We start from the raw sequence: 12,976 nt of genomic DNA, 5'->3' as shown, positions 1-12,976 counted from the left end.
ACCCAGCGCCGCGGTGGGTGGCCCCCGCCCCCGCCCCCGCCCTCGCCCTGCTCTTCTCACCAGGTAAAACGATGTTATGCGTACGAAGACATGACCGCAGGTTGCCCAACTGACTTTGTTTTTACTGATAGAGACAAGGGAGTGAAAAGTACATCCCCAGGTGAGCTTGCAGTCCTTTGGTCTCTGTAAGACTTCAGCCCCGGCCCAAAAGGTAGCGCGCACATTTGCAGCACAACTTGAGGAAGGTGCTTCTCCCTGCCGATGCACCTACACCAGTGCAGACTGTGAAGAAAAAAGGATATAGAAAATGGGTTTCTTCCTTGCTCCGAGTGGAATGAAATCACCCTGCCTTTGGCCCCGTGTGAACAGAGAGCCAAAGAGGAGGGGAAGAGAGACGCCATGTTCCTAACGTGTGTCTGAAGTACAGGCAACCCCTGCTTCGCACTCTTACTTGGTTAACGCTTGGAAAAAAGAAGCGTTAAGTGAAACAAGGGTTAAGTGAAACCAAAGTATCTGACGACCCGAGGTGGCAGCCACAATTGTTTTTAATGACCCAACCTGGCAAACAGGGTTATAACGAAACTTGCTGAGTGCTAAGTGAAATCAGGTATGAATTTAAAATGAGTGTTGTAGCAAAATAGTGCTAAGCAAAACTGTTAAGTGGGGGTTACCTGTATAGATCCTTGCCTAGAGTTGAGCTATCCACGTTTCCAAATGCACTGGCAATGTGTAGGTGGTTCATGGGGGTGCATGTGCACCCCCTGAGTGCTGGTGCACCCCCTGTCATTCAGGATTCCTGGGCAGGGTGGTAGGTAAGAGTGCTGATGTCCCCCCTGAGAGTACCAGCTGGGAAGGGAGTGCTCCAGCAGAAGTGGTGCCCCCAAGGCCAATCCCGCCAACCCGGAAGTGCCAGTGGCACGCTGCCACCAGTTGTAGGTCACCAGGATTGGCCGTGGGGGACCTGCCCTGCTCAGGACAGTTGCTGACTGTCCAGTCAGGGGGGCATTCCCGCCCCCAGAAGGCACCAGTCGCCCATGTCAGAATGTCAGACTTCACTACCTTACTTACATTGCTGAAGTCTTCACATAGGAGAAAGGAGTGTAGGTTGTAGCCGCATTGGTCCAAGGACATCGGAAGACAAAGTTCTTCGGGTAAATCTGATATCTCTTATTAGACCCACTCAGACAATTGGAAAAAAATCTTTGCAAGCTGTCAGGTGCAGATACCCTTTATGAGGAAGAAACACGCATTTGCTCCTGACTACTCACTGGGGCAGTCCATCAAATTCTATTTCAATGCTCTTCTTGAGTGGGGGAGACTCACAATCTGACTGTTATTTTGTACTGAACTCTTTTCTTATTACTGGGGCTTATCATTTTTCAAAATACCTATGCTAATTATTACATTATTTAGTAATTACTTTTCTCTATCAGACTCACCATAATTGAATCCTGCTGATAGCTCTGGGGTGCCTGAAAAACCTTTGAAGAGAAGATGCTCATTCTGGTTAGTTTAGGGTATCAAAAATTAATGGTCAGTACTGGTGTACATGATTATACAAACATGCAAGACATTGCAGTGTTGGCCTTATGCTCAGATTCAGACTGGTAGGTGAGAAATAAGGACTGCTTTCTCCAGCTGAAAAAACAGGGATCAGGTCTGTAAAAGATTTTGTACAGTTTGAATAATATTACCTAAGAGTAAGGATGCTGGTTTTCTCTGACAAAAAAAACCCAAACCAACCGAATTCTTGGTTTAAAAAAGTAACCCACAATCCACATTTTTCCCTGATTTAAAATGAAACACCACTAATATATAGATATAGATATAGTAGTGTTTCATTTTAATCATAGAAAAATGTGGATTTTGCGTTATTTTTTTAAACCATAAACAGTTTTTTTTAATTGGAGAAAACCAGGATTGCTGCCTAAGAGCAAACTAATATTCACTGGAGGGTGGAGCATTTATGGATGAAGTTAAGCAGGAACATTTTGAGGAGGTTCAGTGAAGAGAGGCCATTTCACATCTCTGACTAAGGGTGCTCTAAGGCAGTGTTTCTCAACCTTTTAAGTAGCAAATACCCCCTAACTTTTGAAAATTTTAATAACTATCCCAACACTCAATTTTCCAGGGGATTTTATATTTACCGATTAATGTGTGCCGTATGTTGGAAGAAGGGCTGTGTACATAAGGCCATGTTATGACAGATGTCTGATCTGGTGTGGGTAGGGTTGCTACCTTTTACACCAGGGGTGCACACCTCAAGTATGTACCTGGGCTAGAGGTGATGTTGACCAAAGCTAGGAGGACTGAACCCAGTGCTGTGCAGAGTGGCATGCCAAATTATTACTGGGGAATTTAAAGCGTTGTGCAATGCACGGCGCACCAAATTTTTTGGCATAGTTTTGAGAGGCGGAAGCGGAGAGAGAGAGAGGAAAAGAGGGCGAGAGAGAGAGAGAGTGTTAGGGTACCCACGTAACCCCTGCCTGTGTCTTGCGTATTCCCAAGGGTACACGTACCACAGGTTGAGAAACTATGCTCTAAGGAGAAGAATGAAGCAGGAAAATAATTAGCAAAATTGTAAATAAAGAAAAAAGGAGAAACCTTGAGAGTCATGGTAACTGTTCAGATCAATTGAAAGCTTTCTGATGCTTTCTTAAGTCAGCAGGGCCTGAGAAAATTCATGACCGTTCTGAGAGAACTGGCAAAAGGGATCTTAGAGCCATAATTTCAAGAACCCTCCTGAACCATCTCCTTCCATGTAATGAAGAACTCTCACCAGGTTCTCAGTGTGGGTTTAGGACATCAAGAAGCACAACTGAAATGATCTTCCCAGCTTAAGGAAAAATGCCAGGAATATACCACTGTACATGGCCTTCTTTGACCTCATGAAAGCCTTCGACACTAAACTGTGAAGCACTGTGGAAGATCCTTCTGAAGTATGGATGCCCACTGAAATTTGTCATCGTTCTCCATCTGCTCCATGATGTATGTGAGCGGTGGTTCTCGGTAACAGATCCATCACAGTTCCCTTTGAGGTTAAGACGGGAGTTAAGCAAGGCTGCTTCATCACCAGGGATCTGGGTTTTCCGTTTCCCACAGAGAAACAGAGAAAACCACGGATTCCGTTTTTATTGGAGAAAATGTGGATTTCTCTTTTTAGCAGAGAAATCTCTGGATTCTCCACTTTTGTAAAGAGCTCTTGCAGGCTGGCATAGCTCCAGCCTGCAAGAGCCAATTGCAAAAAAGGCAGGAACCCCCAGCCCTGGCCAGAGAAGGAGGGAGAGGGTGGGGCCTGAGCCTGAGGCAGCCAAGGCTGGGCTCAGGCTCAGACTTGCTCTTCGCACCTGGAACATGGAGGTAAGGGGCTGTGGGGCAGGGCTGGGGAAGATGTTTGGGGGCAGAGGGAGTCGGGGGTGCTGCCGACCTCAGGCAGCACATCGCAGCTGGAAGCAGGGCCAGCGGGTGAGGGCAGGGGTGCCCCTCTGTGGGGGGCTTTGCAGGTGCCCACCATGTGTGGGCCACATACATGCCATCCGGCCACCTGCCCAGGGGAAGGGGGAGAGGGAGGCTGGCATGCAGCTGGAGCACAGCTCTGTGGCCAGCTCTGCAGCCACGGTGAGGGATGGGGGCGCAGTGGGGGGGCAGGGGCTTGGGCTTGCATGTGCCACTTACTTGGAGGGCCGTGACAGCAGCTGCCTTCAAAACCTCCCACTGCTGCTGCAGAGCTCTGCCTGGAGATGTGCAGCTGGGCGGCAGCAGCAACGTGGTGGTGGCCAGGCAGCATGCAGCCATCCCCATCACCACCCCGTGCTGCACTGCTGCCACCGGCCACAGAGCTCCAAGCACGGCTCTGGCAGCAGCGGGAGGTTTTGTAGGCAGCGGCAGTCACTGCTGGCACAGGCGGCCGCTGCAGCCCCCAACCATCTTCCCCAGCCCTGCCCCACAGCCCCCAAGCCCCACTTATGTCTAGGATCCAGGGGCAAAGGGCATGGCTCTGTGGTGGCAGCGCTTGCCCGCAAAGCCCCACCACCCTGCGCTGCCATGGAGCCGGCTGTGGGGTATGCTGCTGCATGCAAGTCCCCCGTTTCACCCCCCAGCCGGGCAGCACGTGGCCCACACACGGTTGTTGCCACCGAACTGCCACACTCTGCGCCACTTGCCCACAAAGCCATTCAGGTGGCCATGGGATGGTAGCTCAGGGTGCAGTGGCAGAGTTGCGGTGGTGGCCTCAATGTGCGAGCCTCCTGTCAGGCCGGCCGGCATGTGTGTGGCCCACGGAGTGGCACCCCTGCCCTCCCCCTGGCCCTGCTCCTGGGAGTGGGCACAGGGACACACTTCCCTCCTTGATCTACCCCCCAGCACCTTCCCTTTCCCCTGCCCTGCCCCGCCCCTTCCCCCCACACACACTTACCTGCTGGGATTGATGTCGGTGTCTGTGTCTGCATGTCTGTGGGTCTGTTGTGAGGGGCATCAGGAGGACTGTTGAGACTGTGGGGGGGAGTGTGGGGCACTAGCAGCACTGGGAGGGGCTGTGGGGGGCCTTTAATTTTTAATTTAATCAATAGGCGTATTACCTGTAACACCTAGGAAATGATAGTGCCACTCTACTTGGCCCTGGCTAGGACTCTAGGACTTTACAACTAGAGTACTGTGTGAAGTTCTGGATTCCCCATTTAAAGATGTGAAAGTTGGAGAAGATCCAGAGGCAGACAACTCAGACAAGGATTGGAATGCAAACTGTATGAGAAAAGGCTGGAACTTGGAGAGAAGGGGTAAGGGCAGGCTGGGTGGGAAAAAGCAATACAATAGCAGTCTTCAAATAGCTGTAAGACTGTCATAAAGAGAGAGAACTGTTCTCCCTTGCCACAGAAGGTAGGATATGGAACAAGGGCTTTAAATTTCTGGAAAGTCAGTTTAGATGAGATGTTAGGACAAACTTTCTCCTGCTAGAACTGAGAGGCAGTGGAATAGACTGCTCAGGGAAGTTGTGGAATCTCCTTCCCTGGGTTTTCAGGAGGCAGTTGGATAAGCATTAGACAGGGATGGTTTAGGACAGGGATCAGCAACCCATAGCATACATGCCATTTAGTGGCACATAGAGATATTTTCCCTGTGGCATGTGAGGAAATTGTTTTAAAAACTTTTTTTTTTAAGTTGCTTCTCTTTATGCTCCCGAGCAGCCACAGGTGCCAGAGCCATGACAGGCACCGAGGTGGAGTCAGGAGAACACAGGCAGGGAGGCTGTTTGCGTTCTGCTGACCCTCCGGCCTCACCTGGCCCCCGGAGGGAGCTGCAGGGGGGCTGAGGCCAGAGCCTGGGCAGGCTCCCAGTAGGTGGGTGAGCCCTGGGCCCAGGCAGACAGATGCCCTATCTGACAGGGTAGGGGATGGCACCAGGATGCCAAGTGCTGCGACTGGGCAGCACAGGGTGAGGTACTGCAGGCAGGCCAGCCCAGCCCAGCCAGGCCCTTAGGAAGGTGGGGCTGCCCCAGGGCTCTGTGGGCTCAGGCCATAGCAGGCAAGCAGGGGCACTTGAGCTGGGGCCTGGCTCAGCCTATGCAGCTCCGTGGGGATGGGCTGCAGCTGCCCTGCGTATGAGGGGATGCTGCCTGGCCAGGGCAGAATGCCAGTGTTGGGGGCATCTTCTGGCTCTCAGCTTTGCCTCCCCATGAACTGGGCATAGCATGAGTGGGGCACAGCTGGCTCCAGTGCATGGGTCTGGCTGCAGAAGGCCCCCAGACTGCAGGAACAGCCACTGTGGCTGCCCCAGCCTGCCTGGGCCCCTGCCTTGCCCACCCACAGCTCCCCTCAAGGGGCTGGGGCTGGCACCACACAGGGCCACAGTGCTGTAGGCTCCCGGACAGCTCAGCCTCAGCCCTACCTGCAGTGGCTGTTCCCAAAGCCTGGGGGCTCTGCCTGTGTTGTACTGCATCCAGTGTGCACAGAAGCCAACTTGGGAGTCCCCCGAGGCCAGTCCTGCTTAATTAGGCAACCTGCCATGAATTAAATACAAGGTATTCAGCTGATTGCTGCAGTTTACTTCAAAGGGCACCTCTTCACTTAGCTGGAGCTCAGTGTTCCTGTGCAGTTGATCAGATAAAAGTACTTTTTATCCCTTTGAAATAAAAGTCCAAGTTGGAGTGACTCAATAGCCCTCTACTGTTTATGGCACTACTGTATAACCTCCTAGCCCTCATCTTTGCAAGAGAGAATGAAAACTAATCCTGAAAGTTTTAAATTGTGAAACACTGTAGAATCCTTGCCTGTCTATATTGCAGGGATGGGCAATTATTTCAGCTAGAGAGCAGCTTAAAGAGTTCTGGTGAGCTGTCAATGGCTGCAAAAGCAGTCCCACCCTCTGGCCACCATCTTGGAACTGGAAATCTCACCTCTAACCCCTGACTTTTGCAACCAAAAGTCCCTATCCTTGCCCTGGGAAAGAGGGTGTTGCCATCTTGAAACTGGAAAAAACACAACAAAAACAAGTCATATACTAAAAAGTAAAACATCTACTAAAATGTTTTAATTTTTTAAAAAAATGTTTTGGCCCTAATTTATGTGCATTTGCATAGTGTACCTAGAGGCAACTGCATAATAGCTCAAAATACAAACCTGGTCTTGTATACTGGGTGTAGAGGGAAACAGGGCATATGGTAGAGCATGGGTGTGGTGGATAGGGTATGTTGGGGGAAAGATGTAGGTGCCTGTGTGTGGGGCCTCAGAGTCTCTGGAGTTGCATATGGTAGCAGTGAGTGGGGCCAGCCCTGCCTGGCCCCATAGCATGCAACTCCTTGTGCTCCCACCCTAGTCCCCAGCCATAGGTAGTGGCAGCATGTGGGGCCAGCCCCACTCAGCAAATCACAAGGCTTAGCTGGGGTGGCAGGGAGAGGGGTGGAGCTAGCCCAGCTCCATAGCACAGAATTTCCTGCTGGTCCCCATTAACTTCATGTAGCAGTGAGCAGGGCTAGGCTGCCAGCTCCATCATGTGGGACTGTCCCCAGAGATGATGCTTGCATGCAGTCTGCCTAAGCTGCATATGCAACAGCCAGGCAGACCTGATGCCCAGGCTCTGCACTCCTGCCATCCCACCCTGGGTCCCCACTGGCCCCCAGGCAGTCCTGGCCCTGTGCTCCCACCTGCTGCTGCTGCCACTCTCCCACTGGTGCTTTCTTACTTTCCCTCCTGCCTGCTTGCCTACCATTGCTGCTGCTGTTTCTCACCTGCCACCACTTCCTACCCCCAACCCCACCACTCTGGCTCCAGCTCAACCTGGCCAGCACAATGTGGTTCTCAGCTATGTAGCCAGAACCGCTCAGCCCAGGATGGAACTAATGTAGCCTAGCACAGGCTGACCAGTGGTTTCTGCCCCTCCAGGCCCTGCTGACTCTGTCACGTGGCACAGCATTGATCTGGCTTGGACCAGGTTCCATGGCATGGGCTGCTTGTGGTAGTTTCTCCCTCTCCCTCTGTCCCATCTTATCTGGGCTTCCACTCAGATGGAGGGAGGGCTAGGCAACAGCCAAAGGGTCACCAGGCCACAAGCCACAGAGCTTTCTGGTTAGGGGCTCGGGCCTTGCTGCTCTGCCATTGGGTCCTGCCATTGACTCCTCCTGGATCCTGCTGCTGGTGCCTCATCTTTGACAAGCAGCCATGGGCAGAGAATTAATTTTCTAAATTTTGTTAGGGGCCCCATAGGGCAGATAAACCATATACCAGGGGCAGGCAAAATGTGGCTTGTGGGCTGAATTTGGCCTACCAGGCTGTTCTAATTGGACTAAAACATTCAAGAGCATGGTTTCCATCTTGTATACTAAGGCAATTGGTGCATTTCTGGTCACTGAGCACTAAACAATGCAGCTATATGCCCAAGAGTAAGGACAATGTTACACTGCACAGCCACCACATGCACTAACAATACTTTGGCTTAACACAGCATGGCAAGTATATGAAACAAAGCTAGTATCCATTACTTCCAAGTGCTTGGCAACAAGTTTAAATATATTGGAGTAGTACCAATGCCACTGCAAACTTTTGTTGTACTCCCTGCTATGTGTAATACAAAAAGAATTACAGTGTACAACATGCATATACATTTTCTACTGTAGGAAAGAGCTTAGATGCACCCTTTACTCAAGATTCAATTAAGGCCCCTTCCACCACCGCTCACCCTCAAAAAGAGACACACTTGAGGCTAAAAACTGTCCATTTCAAATTTATTGTTTAAAGTAGCCTTGTCCCCTACCTTAAACATTCTTTATAATTTAACAACTTTTGTTTTTTTTAGATAAAACCATGGAAACGTTTACAAAGGTGGCTGTTTCAGTCTTATTTTAAACCCCGCAGTACAGTAGTTTTATATTTAAGGCTTAGACATTTTAGTCAACTGAATTGCTGACACTACATTGATATTTACACATCAACTCAAGATTATATAAAATAGTATACAAGCACTTGATATTGGGAGATCTCAATAGTATTGCTTAGAATTATAAAAATACAGCAGTGTCTAAAATACTGTAGGTTTCATAGAAGCAGCAATTTAGTGACAAAGATTTTTTCCCCTATCTTAACCTTCAAGAATACAACTGAAATAAAATGTTACATAAGTCACTGACCTGCAAAAGGATCCTAGATTCTTAAACTCTGCAAGTTCAATATAAAAAGTAAATAAAATGTGTCAGATGAACACAGTGTTGCTAGAGGTCTAATGACAAGTTTCTGAGCGCCATTTATTGCAGTTGATCTGTTTTTACTGGTTAAAAATAATGGCACAGTCTGACAAACATTCATCATGGAGTGGCTTAAAAGATTAACCCTTCAGTGTTCAAGCTATCAGGAATGACAAGGCTATCCATACCAATCATCTTTAAATAAAACTACATAGTATTTTATTTCTGTGATGGCATTACAGAACAACTTTGATCCTATCTAGAGAGAAATAAGAGATTTTTAAATAAATTATTTAAATGCACAAATAATATGAAGAGTAAGGACCAATTTTCACCCTACAGCATGTGTACACAATTCCCACTGAAACCAAATTCTAAATAAACTATGTTTTTTACCCTCTCTCTCTCTTTTTTGGTCCCAAATTAAAAGCCTTTGGAGCATTTTTTTTTCAAGTCTGAAGAATAGAAACTAATGCACTTTTTTTAAATGCATGACCATTTTATTATAACATTTTCCAACTAACTAGGCTATGAAAACTGATAGAATAACTTATGACATCATGAAGTAGTAACATGAAATAGAATTTTTACAATCAAAGATAACATAAGCTGTGCTTCATTTCTAAACAGCATATAAAAATGAACAGTTTATAGTGTACATTTTCACATTTAAATTTAACAAAAAGCTCTATTTCTATGTTGTATGCAAAAGTAGTCTCTCAGCATATGTAAACTGGAATTTTTCCCTTCTGTATTGTGCAGAATACATCAATTCAGCCTATAAAAATACAATATAGACAAGTTCCTTATTCCCTGACATAAGGATTCACAATTTTGACACAATATCATAAACTTTGATTACATTCAAAATACAATTCTTAAGTCTTCAAAATTTAAGTGTTGAGGTTTTGGCAGTCAGAGCTCTCAGTATACAGCAGAATTACATTATCTCAGAACTTTTACGCAGGACTTACTAAATTGGAGACATATACTTTGCTCATATATTCCTGTTGCTACCAAGAGGTAAAGAAAGGCTTCCTGCTATGGAAGGTCTGTGTGAATGTATTACTCAGATGAACAATTCGGCCTTGGCTTCCAGTACCACTTCGCTGTTCCACAATCACACGTGGCATCTGAACTAGCTGAAGAGGACTCTTTCCATCCTTTAATGCCTGGGTAAGATTCAGAATCTGCAGGAAGGTGGCGAAAAAAGGATTAAGTGGCACCCAATAAAAGTGTGACTGTTTGGTCTATTAAAAGTGCTGCACTTCAAATTGGTCCTTGTATAAAGAATCCACATTCAGATGCTTCTATTTTTGCTGTAGTTTCTTCCAAAACAGCTCACTACCTTTACTCAGTTTAAATAAATACAGATACTACCGATCTGATGGTTATTCTCCTGCTTTTGTCTCCGGAACATAAGCATACTAAGTCCTGCTTTAAAAGATCTTCTGAAGCAAGTATTCTCTCAACTACTGCAGTATCTTATGGCTACAGGAATGCTTTCAGGTCTCTCCCATCTTCATGGAACACTGTACTTCAGAAAGCCATAGGACAGCCATTAGGCCTGTGCGAAGCTTCAAGTGTTGATTCAATCTGGAGGAGATTCAGACTGGTTTGGCAGCCAAATCTCTGAATCCAAATCAAATTGGGAGACCAATAAACAGGTCCAAATCAATACAGAGAGCCGCGGAGATTCGGGCGGTCCCCACTCACAGCTGCAGGGAGCTGGACCCGGACTCCGTGCCAGTAAGGGATAGGAGGGGGAAGATGACTGGGGGGGGCCACTAGGCCTCATACCTTGCTTGCTCCCCCAGCCTCCCTGAGCACCCCCTGACCCCTGCTCACTCTCCAAGCCCCATCAATAGCTGCCTCACCAAGCCCCAGTGTCCCAGCTCTTTATAAAAAAATAAAAATAAGGCCCCACTCTCACCAGCTTCTGCCTGGTGTGGGGGCTCCTCCACAAGCCCCCCATCTCCAACCTGCTCTCCCAGCCCCATCAATAGCTGCCCCGCTCACCGCAGCATCCTGGCTTCTTTATTATTATTACATAAAGAGCCCACACTCACCAGCTGCTGCAGCGGCCATCTGAGCTTCTGGGGGCTTGTGGCAGAACCTCCCACACAGCCTGGGGCAGTGGGGATTGCCCCGCTCCACCTGGCAGGAGCTGGTGAGTGTGGAGCCAGGACACTGGGGCCTGTTTGATTAGGAGATTCAGTTGATTCGATGGCGGCCGAATCTCCAAATCAGATTCGGCCAAATCAATTTGAGACAGTGATTCAAATCACTGAATCGAATCACTGTCCCCTGAATCAGCTGAATCCAAATTGGAAGCTAATTCTAACCACTTTGCACAGGCCTAACAGCCATAACCATTTTCTTAGCCTGGAGCTGACAGATTTTAGCAATGCTAAAATGCTAGGTCTCCCATGACAGGATAAACTTTACAGGCCAAATTATTAAAGCATTAAAAAAAATTTGGTAGTTATGCTAACACTCCCCAGGCCTTTCACAAACCCTTTGAAATAGAAAAACAAAAGTTTAGGGCATCCAGGCAATGAACTCTGGTGAATCTCTAAAAACCTTTACACTGAGAAAGATCTGGCTTTCAAGCTGCATGGAACCCAGAACAACACCTGGCCTAAGTGAAGACCAAATGCTTTTCTGTAGATAGTAACTGTTCTGCCTTCTCAGGTTGCTGAAGCCAACGATTTCTGCAAACTGCCAGGCTACTGGTGCCTTCATGAAGTACTTTAAAATTTAACTGGGTAAGAAAATCATGTACAAATTAGGAAGTTGGCCTTAAGATGTACATTCTGGGCTATCAACTCCATACCAAAGCCATCACCTAATACAAGCCTCTTTCATATACTAATCAAACTACATCTTAAAATATACATATTGGAACTATAAAGTTATTGATGCAATAATCAGGAAATTAAGAACCACTTAAACATCTCAAAAAGCTGTTCTCACTGGACAGCAATCAATGAATCTGTGCATTTCTAATGGGGTTTCCACTGTTCTATACGAAGACTGATGCTATTAAAGAAATCTAGTAATGATCTGGAAGTAGGATAAAGTGGTTGTTGACAAAATTTGATGGTGATACACAGACTGATGTAGTTGTAAATTATAAACACTGGGTAGTCAGAGCAATCTGGATCATGTCATTTTGGCCCATTCAAACCATGTTTGAACAGACCAAACCAAAGATGTTTGAACAGAACAAAAACGCAAAATTCATCATCTAGAAACAAGGAATTCAGGATGTACATTCCGAAATGGGTGATTGGATGTATAAATTGGAGTAACAAGTGGCAGCAGGGCAGCATTGATTAGATCAATACTGAAGTACAGGACCCAGTTCTTGGGAGGGGGGCTGTAATAACTTTATTTTTTAAAGAATTTGAAAACGTGGAGGGGGAGCAGGAAAAAGTCCCAAAATATGCAAGGGCTAGAAAAAAAGACTTGAGTGATAAACTTGGAAAAAATATATGAACAGTTTACCATGACAGCTCCCATGTATCACTTCCTCATACACATGGCTTAGCTTTAAACTACTGTGAGGTAAGATCCCACATATGGAGAGTGACCACAGAGCAGCTGATGAACAGTAAAGGCCTACACATATTTTAGTCTGCAACAAGCTGCTCAATTGTTCATACCCTTAAAGAGCTAAATTTGACATTTTGGCTTCCTGAACCAAATGAGTGGTGCAGGACCAGTCTGTGGGTGGGATTCAGGCCTCATGCCACCCTGCCCGAATCTCTGCATCACGATCTCGGTCCTGGAGCCCATACCACTCCTGCCCAGCTCTGCATGCTGGATTTGGGGCCCCACACTGCCCTACATGTCCAATCTAGCATACAGGACCATGTCATGTACCCATGGGGAACCTTACAGGCTGGATGATCTGGCACCAGGAGGTGGAGCTGACCCATTGGACATGGGTTGAGCACTTCTGCTCTTATCTATCCAAAAACAAAAAGTGCAACGAATGAATTGTTGGGAGCTGAAGACAGATGCTTTCAAATGACAAATCAGGCAAAGTTTTTAGCAGTTAGGGTGATTTTAAGTAGTAGACCAAACTGTAACAAAGTCAGGGAACCTTCGGATCAACATAGGATGCTCTGAAGCAGGGTGTCAAAGATTCTCTGAAACAGGGCTGTGCTGCTAAAAAATTTCTTCGGCAATACCAATGGCCAATTATTAGCCAGCCATAACAGCCAATACCGATCTGATAGCCAATTTCCAGGAATGCAGCCAAGCAGCTTGGAGCACAATGTCCTGCCAGTAAGTCGG

At 47.2% G+C, this 12,976-nt stretch overlaps 1 protein-coding gene across 2 annotated transcripts in view; it reads right to left on the bottom strand.

Moving 5' to 3' along the window:
* Positions 1–8,198: 8,198 nt before the first annotated feature.
* PI4K2B (phosphatidylinositol 4-kinase type 2 beta) overlaps positions 8,199–12,976 on the bottom strand; it is a 51,384-nt gene continuing 46,606 nt past the window's right edge. For both annotated transcript variants that reach the window (XM_019526137.1, XM_019526138.1), the window contains exon 10: positions 8,199–9,861. In XM_019526137.1, coding sequence (XP_019381682.1) covers positions 9,685–9,861 — 177 coding nt within the window. In that variant the 3' untranslated portion in view covers positions 8,199–9,684. The remainder of the gene's footprint in view (positions 9,862–12,976) is intronic.

The sequence above is a fragment of the Gavialis gangeticus genome, unplaced genomic scaffold (assembly GCF_001723915.1).
Source record: "Gavialis gangeticus isolate Ggan-Ray unplaced genomic scaffold, GavGan_comp1, whole genome shotgun sequence".
NCBI classification, from domain to species: domain Eukaryota; kingdom Metazoa; phylum Chordata; order Crocodylia; family Gavialidae; genus Gavialis; species Gavialis gangeticus.
This window is presented reverse-complemented; position numbering and strand designations above follow the sequence as displayed.